Source organism: Sprattus sprattus (assembly GCF_963457725.1).
Source record: "Sprattus sprattus genome assembly, chromosome: 9".
Lineage (NCBI taxonomy): Eukaryota > Metazoa > Chordata > Actinopteri > Clupeiformes > Clupeidae > Sprattus > Sprattus sprattus.
Window position 1 is genome coordinate 27,885,538 of NC_137928.1, and position 26,346 is coordinate 27,911,883.

Below are 26,346 nucleotides of genomic sequence, written 5' to 3' on the forward strand. Positions count from 1 at the left end.
TCAGGGGAGACACATTGAATAAACCTGCTGGGTGGTAGATCTTCAGGGGGGGCACATTGAATAAACCTGCTGGGTGGTAGATCTTGAGGGGAGACACATTGAATAAACCTGCTGGGTGGTAGATCTTCAGGGGAGACACATTGAATAAACCTGCTGGGTGGTAGATCTTCAGGGGAGACACATTGAATAAACCTGCTGGGTGGTAGATCTTCAGGGGGGGCACATTGAATAAACCTGCTGGGTGGTAGATCTTCAGGGGAGACACATTGAATAAACCTGCTGGGTGGTAGATCTTCAGGGGAGACACATTGAATAAACCTGCTGGGTGGTAGATCTTCAGGGGGGGCACATTGAATAAACGTGCTATAGCTTGTACTGTGTGAATGAGTGGGGCACTGAGGTGGGTGTTGTGTTGTTTCTCCCAGAGGCTACGTGATTCGTGGGACAAGAAGGGCACCTCACTCCGCCATTGTCTTTCTGAGCAGGGAGCAGACAGGGTGAGTGATCTCTCCTCCAAAAGCTCACAGACACCACAACAATACTGAGGCACGAAAGGCAGAAACGTCTGCGGGTCGGTACAGTGTCATGCTTGGAGAAAGCACTGGACATTGTGGTCTAGTCTGACACTGGCTGCTGAAAACACTGACCTTGCTTAAGGCATGATTCTCCATTTGGTTCATCTGAAAAAGGATTCTTATTTACTGCAAACCATTTCACAACAGAGAATAATGGACATATTGAGGTTGCAGAGAGGTCAACTAAGTACATTTAAATATGTTGATATCCTTGTAGCTCTGTTGATGGGGCACGCTGTATACATTGTTGTTTTTAATTACAACCCGAATTCCGGAAAAGTTGGGACGTTTTTTAAATTTGAATAAAATGAAAACTAAAAGACTTTCAAATCACATGAGCCAATATGTTATTCACAATAGAACATAGATAACATAACAAATGTTTAAACTGACAAATTTTACACTTTTTTTCCACTAAATTAGGTCATTTCAAATTTGATTCCTGCTACAGGTCTCAAAAAAGTTGGGACGGGGGCAACAAATGGCTGAAAAAGCAAAAAAAAAATGAAAGATTCAGCTGGGAGAACATCTGGCAACTAATTAAGTTAATTGATATCAGGTCTGTAATATGATAAGCCTTAAAAGGGATGTCTTAGAGAGGCAGAGTCTCTCAGAAGTAAAGATGGGCAGAGGCTCTCCAATCTATGTAAGAGTGCGTAAAAAGATTGTGAAATACTTTAAAAACAATGTTATTCAACGTCAAATTGCAAAGGCTTTGCAAATCTCATCATCTACAATGCATAACATCATCAAAAGATTCAGAGAAAATGGAGAAATCACTGTGCGTAAGGGACAAGGCCGAAGACCTTTATTGGATGCCCGTGGTCTTCGGGCCCTCAGACGACACTGCATCACTCATCGGCATGATTGTGTCACTGACATTACTAAATGGGCCCAGGAATACTTCCAGAAACCACTGTCGGTAAACACAATCCACCGTGCCATCTGCAAATGCCAACTAACGCTCTATCATGCAAAAAGTAAGCCATATGTGAACATGGTCCAGAAGGGCCTTCGTGTTCTGTGGGCCAAGGCTCATTTAAAATGGACTATTTCAAAGTGAAATAGTGTTCTATGGTCCAACGAGTCCACATTTGACATTCTTGTTGAAAATATGGACGCTGTGTCCTCCTGGCAAAAGAGGAGGGAGACCTTCCATCATGTTATCAGCGTTCAGTTCAAATGCCAGCACCTCTGATGGTATGGGAGTGCATAAGTGCATACGGTATGGGCAGCTTGCATGTTTTGGAAGGCACTATAAATGCTGAAAGGTATATAAAGGTTTAAGGGCAACATATGCTCCTCTCCAGACGACGTCTATTTCAGGGAAGGCCTTGTGTAGTTCAGCAGGACAATGCAAAACCACATACTGCAGCTATTACAACAGCATGGCTTCATCGTGGAAGAGTCTGGGTGCTGAATTGGCCTGCATGCAGTCCAGATCTTTCACCTATAGAGAACATGTGGCGCATCATTACGTCAAAGAATGACCACGAACACTTCAGCAGCTGGAAACCTATATAAGGCAAGAATGGGACCAAATTCCAACACCAACGCTCCAGACACTCATAACCTTGATGCCCGGACGTCTTCAAACTGTTTTGAAGAGGAGATGTTACACCATGGCAAACATGCCCCCGTCCCAACTATTTTGAGACCTGTAGCAGGAATCAAATTGGAAATTAGCTAATTTTGTGCATAAAATTGTAAAATTTCTCTGTTTAAACATGTGTTATGTTATCTATGTTCTATTGTGAACAAAATATTGGCTCATGTGATTTGGACGTCATTTAGTTTTCATTTTATTCAAATAAAAATGAATTCCGGAATTCGGGTTGTAAATAAAAAACTAAAATATATTTGTAACTGTAATGCAACATTTTCATTGTTTTATTTAATTATGTATTTGTTGGTCTATGTTCCAACAACACTCCACTGCAGTCATAAAAAATGACAGCCGATTTGTCAGGCTTGTGATTTTCTGGAGCTTTCATGGAGCAGCTAAATTCAGTTACTGAACTCTAACTATAGCAGTAGAGTAATAGAGTAATGTCAATAGAGTTGAACTCTAATTATAGCAGTAGAGTAATAGAGTAATGTCAATAGAGTAATGTCAATAGAGGCGTCCACCCTCCTGTTCCTCCTGCAGACGGCGGCCAGTGCTGATCTCCTGAGTGAGGCCCTCCTGGAAGACCTGCTGGAGGACACGGCTCGCAGCCTGCAGGCGGTCAGAAGCGACAGGCAGGCGGAGGATCAGGCCCAGGCCCTCCTGCAGGCGCCCACGCTGGAGACCATGCTGCAGCGCATGGAGGAGATGGAGGTGAGCACCACAGCTGGATGAGTTGAGGCTGTCGTCCCCATAGCAACTGACTCTGGATCTGTGCCACTTCCAGAGTCAACAACTATACTATACTATAAGATATGAATATACAAAGATTAGAGCAGGTCCTATTACTTGTTGCTAGTTTGGTCCCCTGACTCTTACAGACAACGCTGGGGAATGACTAGGGTGTCGGCCAGGCAGCAACTGTCTTGGGTTGTGTAGAGATCTGTTCCAGTCAACTACCTCTTGTTAGCTGGTGAAGTTGTCCTCCAACTGACTGATAGACTTCACTAGATTAGACCTTTTGGGTTTGAAATGGGGTTTTGCTCTTGAGTTGCAAGCACTGTTTGCTAAATGGGTTCCTTCTTGCCGGTTCTCTTTGGAGCAGAAAGACCAGGATGCTGTGCGGAGACGCTTTGCTTGTATTACCTACTCAGACCCACTCTACTGGGATAGGCCAGAGGCGGAATCAGGTGAGTCCAGCAGCTGCAGCTGTCTAAATGAAATCATCAACATAAACCTTAAATTCTTTAACTTAAATCATAACTTATTCAGGATGAGCATTATCATTTTGCTTGTTCTTGTTCTGGGAACGTTCAAGGTCAATTCATGAGGAATAAATGCAATCAGAGTTGATGAATTGGCCTTGATTTGAGTTTGTTTGAAATCGTCAGTTATAGAGCCCTCATGCCCAGCAGATTATGAGTGGTGGCAGGGCTCAAGATTATTTTTTTATTCCTGCGTGTCACTTGATGTTTTAATGAAAACTGATATTATACCAAAGCCCAGAGGAGACTCGCTCACAAATGTGAAGAAAATTGAGTCTTATGGATAATGGATCCCTGTGCGAAGAGCAGCATTGTAAATAGCCAAGTAGTTGTATCTTGGCTATAAAAGCTCTGGGAAGGAAGGCCACTCTGCCCATAGGTGTGTGTTTGTTTTTATGTTCTGGCTTTACGCAGCACATCTAAATACAGAGAAGCCTCAGCTGGCAATGACTAGAATTATCTTGTAAAAAAACTAATTTGGTCCAGGCCAGTACTAACAACACAGTGTAGCATTTTGGTATCGATTATCCACTGAAAGGTTGCTTTAAGATTCTGGGAAAGGTAGGTAGGTAGCCAGAGGTTATGGTGGTGGTGATGATGATGATGTGTGAAATGTCCATCCTTGCCAGGATCCTTCCCAGTCTTCTGCCACTATTCACCATCATACCACCTCACCCCTATACAGGCTCTACGTCACACAAAGGATGATGTATGTGATGAACCAGCCCTGGCAGATAGCCTTGAAGCTGGAGGTCTGTCTCCCATGGCATGTCTCAGATGGCACCAAGTGTCCAGGCTGCACTGGCCTGCAGGGGGCAGAAACACTCCAGGATGGATAGTAATGACTTTGCTTTTTTTTCATTCTGAGTGTCTCTTCTCCATTTTCTCTCTCTCTCTCTCTCTGTCCCACTCTCTATCCCTCTTTCTCAGGAGACCAGAGAAGAGGGATAGGATCCAGGCCATCTTCTCCTCAGCCAATTCGGCTGACCCGGCCAGCACTGAAGCACACCAGTAACCCAGAGATAATCCTGCAAAGCCCAGTTGAACCGGGGTGAGCCTCTAAAGTTCACAATGCCCTTGTGCTTACTTACGGACAGAAAATTATGTTCTGTTCCCCACTCTCTTTCAGTCGCTTCACAGGAAGCTTTTGTGCTTCATCATATCTGTCTCTCTTCCAAAATTCAATTACATTTTGTATCAGTTATCCCTAATCCAACCCGCTAGTCCTGACTGGAAACTGTGCGCTGCTTCCAACCTTTACATAGTTATGACTTGAAATTGCAGTGTTGAAAGCCTTGTGAGGCATTAAAGCATATTCTAGTTGTGTTGAAAGCCCAGTTGTCTTCCAAGGCTGAATGCATTACTGAGGGGAATGGTGTATGGATCATTAAATGGGCACATTTCTGTTCAGTGATTCAGCAGTATGGAGGTTGGAAACGAGAGGGCTGTGCAAAGTGGTATGAAGGAGGCACATTTGCTAGGTGGTGTAAATGAGGGTGTCTGAGAGCCATTATGAACTTCATATCCGTGACTGGCTCAAAAAACAAGCTTAGGAGTCCAGAGTAGATTAATGAGCCCTGATGGACTGGCAGAGATAGAGTGAACAGTTTGTGAAAGTGCAGCTTGGGATTTTCTACTGACAGCATCTCTGTCTCTGCCTACCGAACGCCCATGGCAACCTCCTGGGCCTGCCAAGGGAGTGGGACTTGGCCAAAGCTGCTGAATCTTTTGTTATTATTTATTATTATTATTATTATTATAGTTTTTCCTCACAAAATGAATCAGGGAAGTTGACAAATGGAGTGGGAATGGAGGGATGGAGAAAGAAAGAATCTGTGACAGAGAAAGAGGAGGTGAAGGAAGAATGCTGTCCAAAATAATAAGAGTGTGTGTTGGTAAGATTGAATGGTTTTATCTTCTGGACAGGAGACCATTAGCAAATGAAAGCCATTGGAAAGCCTCCTCCTCCCCCGAGAGCCAAATCCATAAGTGAAGCTCCCTGTCCATTCTGGTATATAACAGCAGGAGAGTGAAGGCTCCCTGTCCATTCTGGTATATAACAGCAGGAGAGTGAAGGCTCCCTGTCCATTCTGGTATATTACAGCAGGAGAGTAAAGGCTCCCTGTCCATTTAGGTATATAACAGCAAGAGATCCGTAAGTGAAGGCACCCTGTCCATTCTGGTATACTACAGCAGGAGAGTGAAGGCTCTGACTATTCTGGTATATAACAGCAGGAGAGGCGAGTGCCATTGCCTTACCTGCTCTTCACATCCTATGCTAGGTAGGGCTGTAACGATACACCTACCTCACGATTCGATTCGTATCACGATTCTTGACCCACGGTTCGATACACCCCACGATATTATTATTATTATTATTATTATTTTTACCTCGCGGTTTTTAAAATATATTTTCTAATTCACATTAGAATAAGTATGAGCTATAAAAAAATGAAGAAACAATTTATAACCAAATATTGAGGTTTTTATTACTCAAAGCAATGCTGTTGAAAAACATTCAACAAACTTCTGAAAAAGTAGGCTTGAACATAGCCTAAAAATATGAGGGAAACAACACATAAATAACCAAATAACTTAAATAACTTAAACTATGATGGCAGTTGATGTGGCGAGAATAGGATCTCACTACACATTTTCTTTCAATCAGAAGACCAGAGGCAGGATGTAGAAATCTGGAGGTTTATTATTGTAATCAATAAGCTACAATAAGGAGATGGTCCATGGATTAGCTGGATCTCATTGTATGAATGGTCTGCAGGCCATTTTAAGGCCTGTCAATTGTGGGGTGTGTTCTATCTGGTTGTCTGCCAAAACCAATCAGAAATAACTATTCCCTCTTCTCTAACTCCTCTGAAACCTCCTAGGTGTGTGTGTGTGTGTGTGTGTCGTGACAGGCTCCCCCGGGACCCCCTCCTTTCTTGGAATGTGCCTGTGTAGTAACTTTATTGCTCCCTCTAACATCAGTGAATCATTTCTATGGCTAAGTCACTGTTTTCCCAACTAGTCTGCCTTCACTAAGTGAGACTTTCATACAGATGAGTTAATCCATGTTCATCTAAACATAAAATAGATCCTACACAGTGTATGGCCAAATGTGACAGACCCTAACTGCCACGTATTTTATGAACAGGGCCCAGGCTAATCAAATGAATGAATATCGAGGAGGCAAGAGTTTAGCTAAATAAAACGTTTTATTTCTGTAGTTTAATAAATATCTGGTCACTGGTATTTAATGACATGACAAAAACAGTTCTCACACACGCACACCCTCATACACTGGCATCATAGTTACCCACGAATACCCCGCGATATAGGCTAGGTGCACGAAATACTCAGTGTGGGCTGTTTGTTTCCTGTTTAGCCAGGTGTATTTGAACCTGCCGCTATTCTGAATGTAATTAGCGTCTACACGGACCTGGTTAGGTGTTGCACCTAGTGAATCAGCGTTACGATAAAGAAGGACGTGTAGACACTAATTACATTCAGAATAGTGGCAGGTTCAAACACACCTGGCTAAACAGGAAACAAACAGCCCACACTGAGTATTTCGTGCACCTAGCCTATACAGGCTACTGGCAACAGTAACACACCCACCAAAAAGAGCTATAAGATCTGGAATAACCCAACTCACGCACACGAACCAGAGAAATCAAACGTGTTACAATGTTTCAGAACACTACACACATTAGTGAATAGCCGCCACACTACTACACCACGTATTATGTTATGCACTTCCACATAATGCGCACACTTGGGAACCACTACAAACTGAACGTTAGGGTTACACAGTAACCCCGTACATCACAAGATGGCCGTTAAGTAACAAAAGCACACACACACATTCATACAAACAAAATACAGAAAGATCCAAAGAAAGTAACATAAAGTACTGGTGGCTCTCTCACAGCCTATTAACTCAAAACAATTTAAGTACGGGAAAACAGTGGTCAAAACACGACGCAGTGTACGGCTTTACTCCGGAGAGGGAGAGGGAGAGACAGCTACGGAGCAATTAACGCACACACTTCTATTCTCCGTGCAGAGCAGTCCTCCAGCGACAAACAATCCGGCAACCACGCGCCAACAATTCAAATGGCAGATTCAAATGTCATCTGAGGTAGCCATTGCGCACAGCACACGTGTAGGCTTACTAGCGAACCAAACTTTTTGCATCACGTGACCGCTGAGGGCATGTCGCGGTTCTGCCTCCTCGCATCGCGATGCAGGTTCGTGGCCCAGAGTGTCGCGATTTCTCGGTTCGATCCAATATCGTTACAGCCCTAATGCTTCACTGGGCAGACAGGGCACAGAGTGAAGACCCTGCAGATGACCCTGATGACTTGCTGTTAAATAATTCTCAGCTTCAGGTGCTGTTGACACTCTCCTCACCTCTCCCACAGCTCAGCTGGGTGTGTGTGTGTGTGTGTGTGTGTCTTTTTGCCAACCACAGCTGAGTGAACAGCATGCTCCAGTGGTTCAGGGCTCCCCTGAGTGGCAGGTCCATCTATATATCTGAGCTGAACCAAGAGCACAGCCCAAGTATGGCTCCATGTCTTCTCATACTGGTTTGGGAATCTTTCCTTGTCTTGAGAGAATGAAGATCAACGAAGCGGTAGGTCATAACCATCACATTTTCTGCGATTCAACCCCATCATTTTTTTGGCACGGTTCAAGCATTGCAACATTTTCTGGCAAACATGCAAGCTAGCGTAGTTGAAAAATCTCATTGCAGAGAAGGTCAACGCTCTAAAAACAATCTGATTGAGGAGCAATTGCTTATTCCTAAACACCTCTGATGGCCTTATGACACTGGGATTGTCTCCATAATGTGTTTTTGCTCCCTCATAGAGGAAAATAAGTCAACCAGTCACTTACTGTGTGGCAAATATTGATTTTCATAGGCAAAGTCTTTGGAGAGGTTTCTTCACCCAGTTATATTTGTTATTAGTGCTGGCCACCATTCTGTCAGACAGCCATGGAGCACAGGCGGGTCTGCTGTGCACTCCAGTGCTTCAGGCACCTAGTTCTGCTTTTTCCTCACTCTCTCTTTTTTGCTTTCCTGGGGAGGTAGAGCCATGGTGGTTTCTCTTGAGACTCACCTGTAAAACTGTGCTTTTATAGTCGCTCCATGGGGGAGCAGAGAAAGCCCATCAGCTCTCCTGAAGCAGGACCGACTGGAAACACCCAGCCTTTAACAAACACGGCTGTTTGTCAGCAAGCCCAGGGCGACACGTCTCCTTTCCCCCTGTGACCCCAAAGATGGGCAGGCGTCAGAGCTAGCAGCAATCATTTCAACAGACACTATGAATGCGACTCTCCTGTTAGTTCAACAGACACTAAGAATGCGACTCTCCTGTTAGTTCAGCAGACACTAAGAGTGCGAGTGACTCTCCTGTTAGTTCAACAGACACTTAGAGTGCGAGTGACTCTCCTGTTAGTTAAACAGACACTAAGAATGCGAGTGACTCTCCTGTTAGTTCAACAGACACTTAGAGTGCGAGTGACTCTCCTGTTAGTTAAACAGACACTAAGAATGCGAGTGACTCTCCTGTTAGTTCAACAGACACTTTGAATGCGAGTGACTCTCCTGTTAGTTCAACAGACACTTAGAGTGCGAGTGACTCTCCTGTTAGTTCAACAGACACTAAAAATGCAAGTGACTCTCCTGTTAGTTCAACAGACACTTTGAATGCGAGTGACTCTCCTGTTAGTTCAACAGACACTATGAATGCAAGTGACTCTCCTGTTAGTTCAACAGACACTATGATTGCGAGTGACTCCTGTTAGTTCAACAGACACTAAGAGTGCGAGTGACTCTCCTGTTAGTTCAACCGACATTAAGAATGCAAGTGACTCTCCTGTTAGTTCAACAGACACTTAGAATGCAAGTGTCTCCTGTTAGTTCAACAGACACTATGAATGCGAGTGACTCTCCTGTTAGTTCAACAGACACTAAGGGCCCTATTTTAACGATCAGAAACGCAAGTAGGACAGCGCCAAACGCAAGTAGCTGTGTGGGCAGCTCTATGGTGCATTTGCTATTATAACGGCGGAAAAAACACACTTGCGCCCAGCAAATGTCAAATGGGTTGGTCCAAAGGAGGGCGTAATATGCAATAAACCAATCAGAGTGTCATCTCACATTCCCTTTAAGAGCGAGGAGCGCATATTCCATAGCGGCTTGTTATTATAATGGCGGAATTACCTGGAGGAAGACCGTGAGGCCACCAGAACGTGTGTTACCAGAAACAATCACGGCAATATTTTCCCATGCTTGTTTGGACAAATGTTTCTACTTTTCATTTCTCGTTTGTATTTTTTAGTTACTAGCATTCGTTTTTTGGTGGCAACATATTTGAAATAAAAGTCACAAAAACATACTCTCCGATGTTTTGGGTTCACCCTCACTGAATCACTAGGTTATGTATACATGGTAATAATATTGCACCCATCGGCACATGCAGTTCAACCTCACGTCTTCTAAAGTCCTCTAATCTATCCTCATTTACACATCCATGATTCATGGCAATGTTGTGTAAAACACTGGGGGGGCACGTTTGTGAATAGGGGTGCAGTCTATAGCGCCAAGGACGCCAGGGAACCCATACTTCTCCCAGAACGCCTGTTTAGCCCGCTCTTGGCTGTCGGGTGTTACGGGAAATTTTATGAATTCCCCAGCATGTCGGACTAGACCTGACGTAACTGCATGTATAGCCGAACTTATTGCAGACTGTGATAGGGACAGTGTGCGTCTGTCCCCAGCTCATCTGCCAGAGAGAGAGAGAGAGAGAGAGAGAGAGAGAGAGAGAGAGAGAGAGAGAGAGAGAGAGAGAGAGAGAGAGAGAGAGAGAGAGAGAGAGAGAGAGAGAGAGAGAGAGAGAGGAGAGAGAGAGAGAGAGAGAGAGAGAGAGAGAGAGAGAGAGAGAGAGAGAGAGAGAGAGAGAGAGAGAGAGAGAGAGAGAGAGAGAGAGAGAGAGAGAGAGAGCGGCCAGCCACTGATCAGGCTCTCTCTTCTCTTCGGATCTCTCCCTCCCTTTTCTCCTTATCTCGCCGCAGACTGTGATAGGGACAGTGTGCGTCTGTCCCCAGCTCATCTGCCAGGAGATGGCAGAGATCAGAACCGCCATTACAATTAACCTGAATCATTTGGGTCAATGTGTACACTAGATGTATATATGCCTATTTTTAAAATATCTTGGATATGGATATCACAATGATTTCCTCAAGTGGTAAATACTTTATTTTCCTTGCAATTATATATGGCTTGCCAAAAAATTGGTGTAAATCTCTCGTGTAGACGACAGAAGTACCGTCACGTGTAGCCTATATGTCCCATACTGTACGGGCAAGTACACGCGCCCTTAAAATAGCGTCTGAATACCCGCCACAGACTCTAGACAATGCGCCTGTGACATTAGACCAGCTTTTTTCTGGTCAACGGCGCACGGCGTTGTTTTGAAACTGCAAAATACCACTTGCGCCAGAGAAACGCCTTCTCTGTCCCGCCCCCGCCCATGTCGGCGCAAGTTAATTTCGACGCGCGGCAGGGAAAATCCCGCTGTGCGCCGGGTGCAAGACAGGAATGATACATGCGTCGGTGACAATGTCAATTGCGCTGGGTGCAAGATAGGGCCCTAAGAGTGCAAGTGACTCTCCTGTTAGTTCAAGTGGAAGTGTTGCAGCATTGCTGCACAATGTTCATCGCTGAGGAGTTGACACACAGGTATGAAACTAAACACATACCCCAAACCCAACAGGAAATAGTGAGATATAGTTTAGATAATGAATAGTCCTGTTTAGGTTGTAATCGTGAAAGGAATTGGAGGGCTGGAGAGGATTTCTTAAGCACCCTGTGTTCTGACGGTGAGCAGGGGAAGTGTGAAAGCCCTGAGCGGCGTGGGCTCTGGCCCTGTGAGGAGCTGAGGCCAACAGCGAACAGCGTGAGGTGAGAGTCAGTGCTGGAGATCTGGCAGAGCAGATATTGGGCCACAGCTGCTGATTACTGTTCCCTGCTCATTATGTGGCGCCTAATCTCTAATTACCTGTGTTTATAACACGGGTAGATGAAATCAAGCATTCTGATTGGTTGAGAGTGAGTCACGGGGTGTTCTTAATTCAGCGATAAAGGTACTGTACGACCTGTTTGCATTTACCTGAGCGTTCCATATCAGTACACACTCAAAAATAACAGTAGATTCGAAATCGAGCCAAGATGGCGGTGTGCTGGTAGCCTGTTAGTGGGAAATGTTGTATGTGAATTAAGCTATCTACACGACTTTTTATATGTCTACATTGACTCTGTTAGTTGATTATGTGCTACACGAATGTTGCAGAGTAATGTATGTCTGAAGCTCTCGAATATAATTTGTAGGTAGCTGCCAACGCTTAGACCAAAAATCCATTGAAACACATAGTAGCTAGCTAGCCTCGCTGCTAATAAGTATAACGTTGCTCTCACACGCCTCCCTCATTGAGGCAGAGTTAGTGGCGATATCCAAATCGATATAAACAAATATCAACAAAGTTGAAAGTGTCCCATTGTCGTTTTTGTTATTTTAATGGCAACTTTATAAAATGAGCAATGTGAATGAATAAAATGGTGCGAGATCAATGTCGACCTCCTAGCTAATCATCAACAAACGTTTGGTTCTAGGCTAACAGATGTGATGTTCCCGATGCTGTTTGGCTGTTGCATAGCCACACAAAGGGGGACTATTTTCTCTAGGCTCCAAGAGTGGAATTGGCAGAGGAAGGGAGAACACGCCATAATTCAAAACAAGACGATTATATGATTTGTAATGTAGCTCAGTGGAACTGTTTACTTGCCACGTCTGTTTTTCCAACTTCTTTTTTGGTGATGTGATTGGGGAGTCAAGAGAGAGTGTGTGTGTGTGTGTGTGAGTGTGTCATTGGGGGGGGGGGGGGGGGGGAATGCCAAGCGAAGGTAACCACGGTTCTATGAGTTTCGGATGACCGCCAGAGGCGGTGCTTTCAGCACCGAATTATACATTGCACGTACGTGTAGGTTAAGTGTTAATACCTACAAAGTCACCTGTGACCTGGGTGTAGGGCTGCACGATTAATTGAATTTTAATCGCGATCACGATTTTGGCTGCCACGATTAAATGAGCATGATCGTCTGCGATCATGCCGTTTAAAATGCGTGCTTGAAACCCGTTATTCTGTCTTTTCCGGGTTCATAAAATACCTTGAAATCGTCCGAGTGACGGTCATTTTCATTAGATAGCATTGATGAAGCCTTGAAGCTGCCAATTCATGGATACCCTGTGAAGTCACTGCGTTAAAGCGCCGCCGTCTTTGTGTCCGAAAGTCTAGCTGACAGTTTGTTGCAACATAGACATAGTCGGTGACAACCCACAGAAAGTTAAAAGTGCCCGCCATTTGTTGTGGTGTGGATGCGACAACAGTCGCGAAAATATCCCAAAAGAAACAATTTCATTGTAAATCTAAGATATCTTAGACAGTGTACTATCTGATAGGACCGTTATGTGGTTGGCAAGTGTGACGTCACGGATCCAAATCCTCAGCTGCCAATGTATACTGTAATGTTAAAGCCAATATTTACGGTTGGATTGTAAAACGCCTGCTAAGGTGACGAAGGCAAGGAACACCTCGTTGAAAAGACGAGACCACGAGGATTCATCTACATTTTAAAGTAAGTCGATCAGACCTTTATATCTCATTCAATGAACTCCATGAAATGCGACTAACAAAAAGGACCCAGTGCTGTTTGTGCTAACGTTAGCCACGCTACAATTTCAAACAGAGTTGTGAGTGTGAATGTTATTACAGGTGGCAGCTTGAAAGGGAAAGTTCAGGCTTCCATGAAGAAAAAAGAATATGAGGTGGAGGTGAGGAGAAACATTAGCTAAAATATGTGGGTGTCGACTAGAAAACTGATGTAACTGTTCGATGTTGACGTTTACTATGTTAAAATTGCTAGCGATGGATCCGGAAGTGACGATTTTGGTCTTGGTGACGCATCGACTTGCCAACCCCATTGTAACCAGCAATAAAGGTTGTTGTGATTTTGCAAGGCTTCATTCTGATTGATTTTGGCTGGTCCGGATTTGACAGCAGGAAAGTCTCATTCACGACAACCGTTTACCAAAACTCTGTTAAGGAGCTACATATGTGTTTGTATGGTGAAGACTGATATTAAATGACGAAGTAGGTAACATAGCTACCTTCAGGCTTTAGATTCCTCTGCTAGCAAGAAGCCTTTGCTTGCTAACTGTTGTAGCTAGCTCTTGCTGCTGATATTTCAAAGTTGACGTCGATGTTTGAAAGTAATTTATTCCATGATCACTGTGTTTTCACTGCTAGCTACAACACCTAAACAAGCAAAGGCTTCTTGCTAGCGCAGGAATCTTGAGGCAGTTAGCAGTAGACTAGCCAGCAGCTAAACACTTCATACTAGCAGCAAGCTGGAAACTGGCAAGTAGCTAGCTATGTTACTTCTTGCAGATAACATCGACTGTCACAGGAATTGTCTTTTTTCTGCAATAAATAAAGTGATCGTGGGTTATTTGCCACAATCACCACTAGTATTTAGTCAAAACAGGTTTAATGGGTACCGTTACTGAGGTTCGTCATTAAATATCAGTTTTCATATGTAGCTAAACAGTTGTCGTGACTAGCGAACACTCCTGCTGTCATATTAGGACAAGTCAGAGAAGAGCCCGTCCTGCTTTGGTTCCCATCCACAGAGTGCTAAAAGTATGAATTCCGAATGAGCGTATGCCAGTCTCTGCGCTAACTAACTAGGGCCAATGATATTCCGTAAAAAAAATAAATGCATTTTCGTATCAGATCATTTTGTTCACCCTGAGGTAGATTAATGGCTTAAAATTAGTGAATAATATGTGCCACAAGTGACCCAAACCTACTAATATTGTTATTTGCCAGCCATCAACAGAACAGAAGACTAAAAAATGTTTTTATTGTGATTGAGAAGACGAGCGAGTGAATGTGAGGTGTGTGTGGGTCAACTGTTGAAAAGGGGTCGTGCCCTGAGCAGAGCTCAGTGCAGACGTGACATTTTCTCAGTGGTTTTGTTCTTGTTCTTTAATTAATGTTTGTTCATCGTTGCAATCGTTGTTGTGTGTATTTGAAAGAATGCAGGCTTGCAGGCCAAAATACAGGGGAATTTGGGCGAGTTTTATGCACAAAATGGCGATTGAAAGATTTTCAAAGGGTACATTCCGCGAATTCTGTCTGTTTTCCGTTGATCGCAGAAAATAATTAGACCTACCTTAAATGTATGAATAATCGTGAAAAATAATCGCGATCACAATATTGATCAAAATAATCACGATTATGATTTTGGCCATAATCGTGCAGCCTTACCTGGGTGACGTCGTCAATGTGCACCAGCACAAAAGGCCAGAGATACCAAATGGCAGGACCCGAAATTGGTATGCCTGACCCTCAAAGGCGAAACTGAGGAATTGCCTGTGGTGTGGGGCGATTGGGAAGTGGAAATACGCATCCTTCAAGTCGATGGTGGTGAACCAATTGCCTTCCCGGATGCTGTGCAGGACCTCCCTGGTGCGCAGCATGTGGAACCTCAGTGTCTTGAGGTGAGTGTTCAAGTGTCTGAGATCTAGGATTGGCCTGTAGGAGAGCGCCAATCTCCAAAGACGCAGGGCTAGGGCCTTTCCTGGGTTGGAGACGATGGTGGTCTCGACCCCACAGAATGTTGGCGGTCGGCTCTGGAACTTGATCCTGTAACCCTGAGACAGGGTTGACAGCACCCAGTGGTCCGATATCACCGCTTCCCAGCGCCTGAGCTGTTGGCTGGAGAAGCAGCCAACTGCCGGAGTGCTGCTGTCACCGCCTGCCCGCCCGCCCCCTCCGATCCCTAGAGGGGGAGCGGGGCGAGGCCTGGGCACCCTGTGTAGGGCGAGGTGTCTGAGTGGGGAGAGGTGGACGAGATCTGTCGGACTGCCGAAATCTGCCTGACTGGCCACTGTGCGGGTGCCTCCGCTCTTAGTTGTGGGGGCCCGCGCCTAGCCGGGTTCTCCCGACGAAGGCTCGCAAATTGCTGTCTGGCCTGCATGACCTGCACGCTGCGCTCCAGGGCCTGGTGTGCGGCCTGACCAATCAACTCACCAGGGACGACAGGGAGAGAACGCAGTGCCCTCCTGCCTGGATCGGTTAGGTGGGACTGGGCCACCCATATCTGGCGACAGGCTAGGGTCAGGTAGGACATAAGCCTACCGAGCTCCCTCGACATGAAGGCAAAGGCCTGTAGCGAGGAGTCACCCAGACCCTGGGATGCAGATGCATCCTCTGTCGCCTGTAATGTCTGGTTGAGAGCCAGCATTAAGTGGGACATTGAGTTTCCGATGGGTGCCATACGAGCTGCTACCTCATAAGACCTTACAATGAGGTCGTCCGTCAACCGACATTGCGGCGGGGGCAACGAGCATGGGGCCTAAGCGCCTCCTCGGGGGACAGTATTAAAGCCGCCATCGCCGGCTCTATATTAGGCATCCCATCCAGCCCATAGGTGGACGCGCCCTGCATGGCCGACAGGACCCTGCAGTCCTATGGTGGGAATACTGTCTGGGGTTTGCCCATCACCTCCGTAGCTCCTCAATGTACGGAGCTGAGGGCGGGACAGTAAAGGGTGTCTGCTGCATCGCCGTTCTAAAAAACACACCCAGGCACTGCCACTGGGGCAGGGTCCAGCCCTAGACGCCAGGGCTGTAACGATATTGGATCGAACCGAGAAATCGCGACACTCTGGGCCACGAACCTGCATCGCGATGCGAGGAGGCAGAACCGCGACATGCCCTCAGCGGTCACTTGATACAAAAAGTTTGGTTCGCTAGTAAAGGCGGCTGCTTGCTTCAGCGTTGGGGTTAATTGTTGCGCAAAATTTACTCAGTGCAGTTCATGCTCCCAAAGGTTGCGTGTGTTGTCATGAGCCTGCCATTTGCTTGGCAGATAGAAAGCTGTTTCCCTAACAGAAAGTCTGAAGCTTGAAGTTCTTTTCAAACCTTTGCTTGGGTAGCACTGCTAAACTGAGCAGACATGCAGACTACATTTTAGTAATCTCATCACGTAACATTCGTTTTCTAAAAACAATCACATAGTATTGCATGTTTTACTGTGGTAGAAAATACGTTAGCTTAATGCTAACGTATATGGGAAATCCTATAGAGACCGCGCTAGGTATTAGCATCAAGTAATTCACGTTAATGTTTTTGTATGAGCCTGACATTTGCTCTGCAGATAGATATCAGGTTCCGAAGTTTGTTGAATGTTTTTCAACAGCATTGCTTTGAGTAATAAAAACCTCAATATTTGGTTATAAATTGTTTCTTCATTTTTTTTATAGCTCAAACTTATTCTAATGTGAATTAGAAAATATGTTTTAAAAATCGCGAGGTAAAAAAATAATAATAATAATATCGTGGGGTGTATCGAACCGTGGGTCAAGAATCGTGATACGAATTGAATCGTGAGGTAGGTGTATCGTTACAGCCCTACTAGACGCGCTAACGCTGCCTTCAGGGTGGACCTGATGGAAGGTTGGTCAGTTTCTGAATCCACCCCCGTACTCCGGGCTGTACCCTGGGAGCAAGCCTGAGAGTTGTGGGGGGCTGCCTCGTATGACGCGGCCTTGTCCCCCTGTCCCATATCCCATCTCTCTGACGCCATAGCGAAGAGTGTGTCCTGGTCCTGGGCTCTTACTGGCGACAGCGCTGCTGGTGACCATTCCGCCTGTCTGGCTGGGGGGTTCGAGCGTGAGCGCTACTACCCTGCACTGCCCCGGTTGGAGGCTGCAAATTAGCAAGCAGCGCCTTAATGCTCTCCAGCTCTGTGGCCACTGAGTCAACCTTCTGCGCCATTCCACCCCTCTTCATCTTCGCTTAGAGGTGGTGGGCGTAGTGCTCTGGCGCTTGGTCGGGCGCAGCGCTCTCTCTTGAGTCCGTTCACTGCACTGTGCAGTGCCTGTTTCCAGCTGAACTAACCTAACTGCCCGGGCTGTCAGGCTTAAGCAGTTACAGCTCATGCAGGCATACTCTCAGCCCCTGTCTCAGATGTTCAATGCCCAGACAGGAGGGGCACTCCATATGGCCACCCTCAGGCTCGAGGGGGGCCCGGCAGCTGGCACAGATGGTCAACATCCCTCACTGTATCGCTAGTTCTGGCTTCCAGCGAGGAACACTTTGGCCAGACTAGACTAAGCCCTGTGGGGCTGCCTTCAAAGGCTAGCGGGCTAGCAGGCTTGTGAGGGCGTGTACACCCCGGTCTGCTCAAGTAATGACACCCAGAGCGAATGCACTCCGGTTCTGTGTGAACAGACGGTCGCCCCAGACAGTCGCCCCAGACAGTCGCCCCAGACAGTCGCCCCAGACGGTCGCATCCCCCTCTGTTTCTGAATTAGCCCCTGCTATCTTTGGAGCAGATTTGAGTCTCTCAGCTCTGTTGGACTGTACTGGACCTGGGCCCCCTGTTTCCTTCATCAATAGACCGTTTTCAAAGAAGCATATGAAAGTCAAAATGGTCTTTATCATGCAAGCTCAGCTCTGAATTTGATTTCAGGGATTTATATTGTAATATAGCTCACCTGGTAGGAATATTTTGGAATATTTGTAATGCTGTTTCAATTTGGCACATTCTGTGCAAGCATGATTGGTGGGTGTGGGCATGTTTTGACAGTCAGCCCCCTACTCTGTGCCCGGCTTTAAAACGGCTCACAGAATGAGGCTTGTCGCCCAGCCCTCATGCTCTGCCAGGCTTCCTCCAGCGTCCTGTAATTCCTCCGTGGGTCCAGTGTCAAGCAGTCTGGACCACAGTGAAATCCAGCACCACTGTTTTTTCTCCACTTGACCTTGGCCCCTTGCAGTTCAGAGGAGCAGTGCTCTGCTCTTAAAGCGCCATCAAGCACTGGGTTGGCTGTGGTTGGCGGCAGCGTGTGGGCACATCACTAGTTTTGGAAGGACAAAGGGAGCACCTTGCGGAGGTGGTATGGACAGGGGCAGTGGTGGCAACATTGCAAACGTGAGGCTGTGGGGTTCTGTGGCCATTAAAACGTTCTGTCTCTGCTGCTCTGATAAGTTGGCTTGGCCGTGGCTCCCCTTCCCTCGCCAGCCCCTGGCTGCGGCCCGTTACTCACAGCTGGAGCGGAGGATGGAGGACTGGGGCGAGAGTGTGAAATTGGGGGGCTCTGACCGCGAGTGACTGGCTGCTGCTGCTGCTGCTGTGGTGACGCTCGTGTTGCCGCTGGTGCTGCTGTCTCCTCGCTCCTCTCTAAATTTAGCTGGTGAGAGTGCTGTTGCTGCCTTGCCACTGATTTGCTTGCAGAAGGGATTAGTGCCCCGGACATGTCAACAGCCAGCTGAGGCCCAGCACACCCAGGGCACCACTGGTCCCCTTCCTGCCTGCCTGCCTGCCTACCGCTGGTCCCCTCCTTGCCTGCCTACCGCTGGTCCCCTTCCTGCCTGCCTACCGCTGGTCCCCTTCCTGCCTGCCTACCGCTGGTCCCCTCCTTGCCTGCCTACCGCTGGTCCCCTCCTTGCCTGCCTGCCAGCACACCCAGGGCACCACTGGTCCCCTCCCTGCCTGCCTGCCTGCGTGAAGCTCCAACACCAGCTCTGCCTCACCAAAGGGGGGGAAGAGCCTGAAGCACATCAGGTCATGTAGAGGCCATGGGGCTCAGTGGGACTTGGTGCTATGTGGTGTAGCCAAACGGCAGTTTATATTCGTATTCAAACCCTGAACTCTTTTATGAAGTTATAAATGTCTTTCAGTACCGTAACGGAAACGTGTGAGGCCCCCCTGCAGAATAACCCTGAGACTTCCACACCCTGGTCTAAAAAAAAGCGCTAATCAAAGATGTTTGTTATAGATATAAATAGTGTTTAATTAATCAACCTTACATATATCAGAAGTGATGGGTGTTACACAATGAACTAAGTCTTGTTTGACTCTCAATGGGAACATTTCTTATAATAATAAGTAATAATAATAGTGACCCTTTTGTACCCAACTTGTAACCTAGTAATCCTGCCCTACCATAATGATTGTAGGCTATCTTGAAATGTATATCTACCACAATAGCCGTAGGTTTCCTGTTGATTACGGTTGCTGACACACCACTGAGGGCAGCGATGCTGATTCCAGCTAAACTGCTGCACTGCTGCACTGCTGCTAGTCGTAGGCTGGCGACTAGTTGACGGGCTAGTTAAAAAGCTAAAATAATCCAATTTTGTCAGCTTTGTCGCCTTCTCTTCCTGTTCTTTTTTCTCTTGCCTTTTTCTACTTCCACTCTTATGCTTAAAAGGCATTGTTACGAGTAAAGTTGTGCTTAATGAACTAGGTTGTCGTGACCTTCGAATTGGTTAAACTATAGCCTAGCGTATTGTATTGTCACATGATCAAATGGAGACTTGACAATTGGACAACAACATACATGTTACCCAGCAATCATCATTTCTTATAACTAAAATACCAAAGAAAATAAGAACTTTCATAATTTCATGGAATAGTTTTTTGATAGTTTCTATAGTGTATGTCGGATAAGCATATGATTTTGTTGTAAATTGCTACCTTTCCCCAACAAGTTATAAAAACCATGATGGAGATAAGTTTGCCTTTTAAGAGAATATATAGCATTAGACACTGCCAATATAATATAAACAGTTAGCTTTCAAGACAAGCATATCTGTGAGTCAACAATTTGATGCAGTGCTGGAGGGGGGCCCGTCAAGAGACGTATAGGCCTACGTCTTTGGGCACCCCACCGGCCCAGGTTTAGCACCTCCTATAGTTACGCCCCTGCTTCTGACCTATGTCGTCACTAATCTGGCTAAAACAGAAAGCTCAATTAAATATATGTTTTTGTTTATTTCTATACCAACTCTTGAAACACCAACAAGACAATAAGACCATAGTGTGCATCTCATGTAATGTACATTTTGGTTGGGGCCACGCAAGGTCCCCCCGCGGTGTGGGGGCTGCGGGGGTAATCTCTACGGGCCTCATGTCTTTGATGAAAGAGCTTGATAAAGCCATTAAACCAGCGTGGTAAAAATCCTAATGAATTTCTTGCCTCTCTTTCTCGTTTAGTGAGCCGTTTGAGAGACCCGGCACGGAGAATGGCAGTCCTGCACGTGAGCCCCAGTCGCAGAGCAGCGGTGGCAGAGTGGAGCGAGAGGGAGGAATCCAGCTGTCTCTGCCCACCAGCGCTCTCAACAGCATCCTGAGCTACAGAGAGAATCATGATGCATACCTGCGGCTGGTCTCCCATGAGACTGTGGGCAGCTTCAACCCCTGGGCCATTGCAGACAGGTGAGCTTCATACATGTTCTATTTATAGTCTGTGTTTATTTGTATATCACATCTCAACACAGGGCCACTTTCCACTAGATAAGGAATGAGTGTACATTTAAAGATGGAAACACTTTACTTTAGGGAACAAATGTTAGCCATTAAACCTTTAGAACAGGGACCCTGCCTCCCAGTCACCACTAGCAGCCTTGGTGAGTACAATTGCCATTACCTGGACCTGCTGTGCCATTGCATTGAGAAATGTAACATTGTTTGTCCGTAGGAATACCTACTCTACAATTATTCGTTCCCTATAAATAACATGTTCAGACAGTGTATTAGGAGGCTACAAACTTTCTATTTTTATTTTCATTATATGCCAGTAAGCTTAGATTGAGACCAAGGGCCTGATTTACTAACAGGATTGCGCCCATTTCTGGCGTAAAATAGCGGTCGTAAACATAAAACGGTATTTACTAAGGGGACGCATTTGAGTAGAGTCGCATATTAACGCTTTGGGGGTGTGTACCTGCCAACAGGTGGGATGGCACGAAACGTGGGTGGTAACGTGGGCATAAAGCGCTATTTAATGGGAGGAGTGCGCCTAATGATGTATTGCGTGGTATTTACTAAACTGCCTGACAAGCGCACGTCCCTGATTTGCGGGCTAATTCTCCGCCTCATAAAAGCGCGTCTTAACCAGGAAGCGCATTTCCATTGAGTCTGAAACCGTTGATATGGCAGCAGTTATAAGAGCAAGGCGAAGAAAGAAGACAGAGACAGCGTACAGAAATAATTTTTTCAACCCGTATAACACATTTTCAGTTAAGCGAACCACAAATCATTAGACGGTACAGGTTAACCAGCCACGCAATACTTCAATTACTGGACCAGATCAGAGAGACATCGAACTCTCCACCCGGCGTTCACATTCCATTCCATCAGTTGTTAAAACTAATTTGCAAATATTGGCCTCCGGATAATTTCAACCAGTTATAGCATCTGCAGTCTCAGCCTTCACTCAGCCAAATATTCACCCAGGTGCTCGACGCATTGCTACGGTGCACTGGTCAATACATTTCCCCACTGCCATAGCTGAAATTAGAGACATCAAACAGGACTTTTTTTGAAATCACAAACTTTCCGAACGTAATCGGAACCATTGATTGCACCCACGTCCATATATATTGTAGTGAACCCATGTCCCTTGTAGAAATTATTAATCTCGCCATGTCCACATCTATATTGTTATAATAGACAGTTTATGCATTAATGCCACCAATAGCATATTCTTTATAATCGTGTTATTAAACATCAACATTTAAACATCTCGCTGTAGGTGATGGCGGGCAGAACAACAATATAGCAGCGCACACATTGAATCAGGTTCAGTGATTGAGCGAACGTGAACCAATATATATATCTCCACTTCGCTGAACCTTCATTTTCTCTTCCTAAATAAATACCACGGAAAATGTGCAAAAACACCGTGCGTTAATGTGCGACAGCAGTTTAAGCAGCGGTCGCAGTGTTAGTAAATCAAGCCCAATATAGGGCGGAGTAAACACAGATTGCCCAGCGCGATCTGGTTTTATAAATACCACGGAAGATGCGCAAAAACATCGTGCGTTAATGTGCGAGCGCAGATTAAGCAGCGGTCGCATGTTAGTAAATCAGGCCCCAAGTACTCTGTTATTAAATATGTTCCAAGAATACATTTTACCATATAAATAATGGCAGAGTGGTTTAAAAAGGAAATATAAATATATAAATAAATGTTTTCTCTCTGAGGCTGCTCTGAGCTGTCTCTCTCTTGTTCTCTTTCTCTGCTCACCCTCTTTCTCTCACTCTAAGTATGTTTCTATCTCTCTGGATTGGTTTGCTCTCTCTCTCTCTCATGAATCCGCCTGCCTCTCAGAAACACTGAATACACTGCAGGGAAATGGGAATATGTAACCCACTGTATTTTTAGACTGTTTTCTCATCAGTCAGGGAAAGGCCTCCCTTGTGACCAGATCGGGTCAGCCAGGCTTGTACATTGTGCCCTGCCAGAGTGAGCACTCTTATTAAAAGTGAAAGGGCAGCTAATAAGTTAATTCCACCTTTTAATTACAGTGAATGACCCACATGGGGTACAGCTGAGATATCAGTTGGTGTTCTCTCTTTCCTTTTGACAGCCTGGCGGAGGCGCTGATGGCCGAGGCATTGGCTGACGTGGCAGCTGAGTTCCAGGACGTGTGCGAGGAGTACGCCGAGGCCGTCTTCACATCTGAGTTCCTGCAGCCAATCCAGTCGCCGCCTCCTTCCTCAGTGTGATGGAGGGGGTGGTGGTGGTGGGGGGGGGGCGTGGCCAGTAAGAATCTCTCATGGGACGCACCAGACTGAGCTGTCAGAGGACGTTTTCTACCATTCTCAAGGAAGTCTCTTGAGGTTTAAAACATTTGGAGAGGATTTTTCTAGTTTTGTATATTTCTTTTTATTCAGGGACTTTTAAACAGAGGGGTTGAAGTAATTGGATTATGAAATACTGGGTTTATAAGAGTGCCGAGCCTTTGGCTGATGGAATGTACACAAGCATCTGCCATTTTGAGCACCTCCTGTAGGCCAGTTCTCACTGTGGTTCTAATGCATGGGTGGGTCGCTGCCTCTGTGATGAGTGTTGAACAGAATTATGAGAGTGCATTCACCTCTCCACACACCAAACGCATTCATTCAAAACACCAGATTATATAGTCTCTCATTTCCCTTTTTAAGAATGCAGTGTTCTTGTTAGGCTTTCGCACGGCAAGGACCCAATCGCAAACCAGATTGCAAAAAACTCTTTAGATTTATTTTCTTCAGAACAGAACACACAAAAATTAAGTAAAATTAAACCTTTAAAATTAAAAAATTAAAAAAATTAAACCTTTGTAAGAGTGCAGTGTGTCATCCGAAAGACTCAGCTCAGGGAGGTCGTTGTAGAAAAATAGAGATTTAAACAGGAAGCATGGAAAGCAGCTTGTTTATCTTACCCTCCATTAAAGCTGCTGCTCTTCCATGCATTTTTCTTTCTTTCCTTTTTTTTTTTTTTTTTTTTACAGCAACACCCAGAGAGCAGGAACTTGAAATAGACAAGACATGACTCGGCACACCACAAGGATATATTTCATAAGCAGGGAGGCCTGGCTTGGCTTGGTTTGTTGGTAAGGTTTATTAGTGGATGTCTAGCGGCCCCGCGGGGAAAACAGAGGGAGACCTGACAGAATGCAGATGTTGGGGCGGCCCTTGGGGCCCTGATTTTGTCAGGAAGACGGAGAGTGACTGAGGGATTTGGCTCAAATGCATGGAGACGTGAGTGCTGCCATGCATGCCAGAAGGAAGCATGTTGGATGAGCTGATCAGGCTCAACATCTGCCTGTCAGAAGAGAGCATGTTGGATGATCAGAGTGAAGTTTCATGCACACACACAAAGAATTTCAGTTGATATTTTTGTGATGTCTGTTATCGGTGGGAATTTGCATGGGTATAATATGAAAAGTAGTTATTTTCTGACGCCCTATTGGATTCAGGGTATGCTTTTATTTTGTTTGAATTGTCTCAGTGTGATGATTTAAGATGTTTTCCTTAAAGGCTAGGAAATAATATGTGTTCCCATTTGGAGACTGTTAGTACATGGAGCATGAAGACTTTCAATAAGGCTTTAAGTTCACTCCACTTCCCCACAATCCAGAGCGCAAACATTGGATAGATTTTTAAAAGCCAATCCCACTGGTGGCATTGTCACATCCGATCCACTGAACACCCCCCCCCCCCCCCCCCCCCATCTGCTCATGTTATGATGTGTGTGCTTGTGTGTGTGTGTGTGTGTTTTTATATTGTGTGTGCTCATGATTTTGTTATCTTGCTGTAATGAAATATTGCTTGTGTCAATATATATTTAATGAAAGAATAATGTCAGTTTATTTTTAATAAACACATTTTTTTCCTAAGATCATTCCTGTTTTTTTGTCCCATGCATTCTTGTCCTTATCAGTCGTGGATCAGAGAAAACAAGCCTTAGCAAAGGGCTCCCAGTTTTATATCTAGAATTGCATTGAAAGGATAAAGTTTCAATTAATTGAATCTGTTTTTTCTTTGCAAGCCCCTAATGAGGCTGTCCAGAGTAATCTATGCGATCAATCTCTCTCTACTTCAACCCATGGGAGATTTCTTTTTGGTTGCTCTTCCTAGAATTTCAATGCAGAGTCTCAGGTCAGAATTGTTTTGTCATTGACCTCCCTGACTGGTACAAATAGTCTGTCCCTCGTGGAATGTGGTAATGCAGCATGGCTGGACAAGAGGATGGATATGCCTCAGGTCTTTGGTTCTATCAGTATTCATTTAAGGGAACTTCTGTCGGGAATCCATTCGAGCTCTCTGCCCAAGGTCGCCTTCCTGGTGACTCCCTTCATAACTGGCCGCTCAATGTGGTTGGATGGGAATCTTATTGCATGGACATAAGGTTTGTAAACATGGAAATCTGAAATGCCTGATGGGCTAAGAAACAATATGGTGAGTATTGAGTAAGTTATTGTTGTTTGGAGAATGACATTTTTTTGTTTAATCTTATTTGTAAGAAAGAAGTTTGTAAGTGCAACAAATCTCAGCAATTGATTTGAACACTTATGATCGATTCTTTAGAGAACAAGAACATGACATGCATTTGACTAATGTGGGTATTAGGGGTTCTGAGAAATTGTGTTAATAAAGCTTTTTCCTCAAGGATATTAGGTGTAGCAAGTTTTCTGAAAAAGAAATCAATAAGTCGTGATGGATCTCTCAAGCAGAGAACCACATTCAACAGTTCCAAGCTGGGCTCCCTACAAACGCAGATGGGCAAAAGAATCCGCCTCAGCACTCTTGTCATTGATTGCATGGCCTTTATTTCTCCTCCTCTATTTTTTCTACATACTCTTGGCAGCCCTATGACAAATCAAGCATGGCAGGCGTGATTGTAATTGATCCTGCATCAGTGCACACTACCAGGGTGTTTCACTACCCAATGTGTTTAGTTCATTTCTGACATGGCAACTTGTGTCCTGTAATGTTTTAAGGTGCAGGAATAGGGTTTTAGAAAGACAATCTTGATCCATCAGTGCTTTGGCTTTTGGTTAAATAAAGCAGCCTTTGGATAGAGACAATCCTACAGGCTATGACATGACGTGTGAAAACACAGGTGAGCGTGTCTAAATAAATAACTTACTCAATTTGGTTCAATAAAGCTCAGAGCTGAGTGAAAATCGAACACCTCCCCTCCATCTTTGTGACATGTATGTGTGGTGTACTCTGTTAAACGGAAGAAGAGGAGCAAAGAGCATCTGAGAGAGAGCTGCAGTGCAGCACCAGTGCAGACTCAGAAAGCAATCTGGAGGTTTCTGTCTGTTTTTCTCCCTGCTTTTTGCATATGCAAATAGCAGGAGGTCGTCGAGAATCCCATCCATCTGAACTTGAGTAAACTTGCATGGAATTACAGGTGCATCTCAATATATTAGAATATCATCGAAAAGTTGATTTATTTCAGTAATTCTATTCAAAAAGTGAAACTCGTATTTTA

The 26,346-nt window shown here is 45.2% G+C and overlaps 1 protein-coding gene across 1 annotated transcript in view; it reads left to right on the forward strand.

Moving 5' to 3' along the window:
- The window catches only part of kiaa0753 (KIAA0753 ortholog), a gene marked incomplete at both ends in the record, with an annotated part of 48,470 nt that extends 25,380 nt beyond the window's left edge, over positions 1-23,090 (forward strand). The window contains 6 exons of the mRNA XM_080844936.1: positions 426-497; positions 2,725-2,895; positions 3,287-3,371; positions 4,377-4,497; positions 20,574-20,795; positions 22,952-23,090. Coding sequence (XP_080701062.1) covers positions 426-497; positions 2,725-2,895; positions 3,287-3,371; positions 4,377-4,497; positions 20,574-20,795; positions 22,952-23,090 — 810 coding nt within the window. The remainder of the gene's footprint in view (positions 1-425; positions 498-2,724; positions 2,896-3,286; positions 3,372-4,376; positions 4,498-20,573; positions 20,796-22,951) is intronic.
- Positions 23,091-26,346: the final 3,256 nt, after the last annotated feature.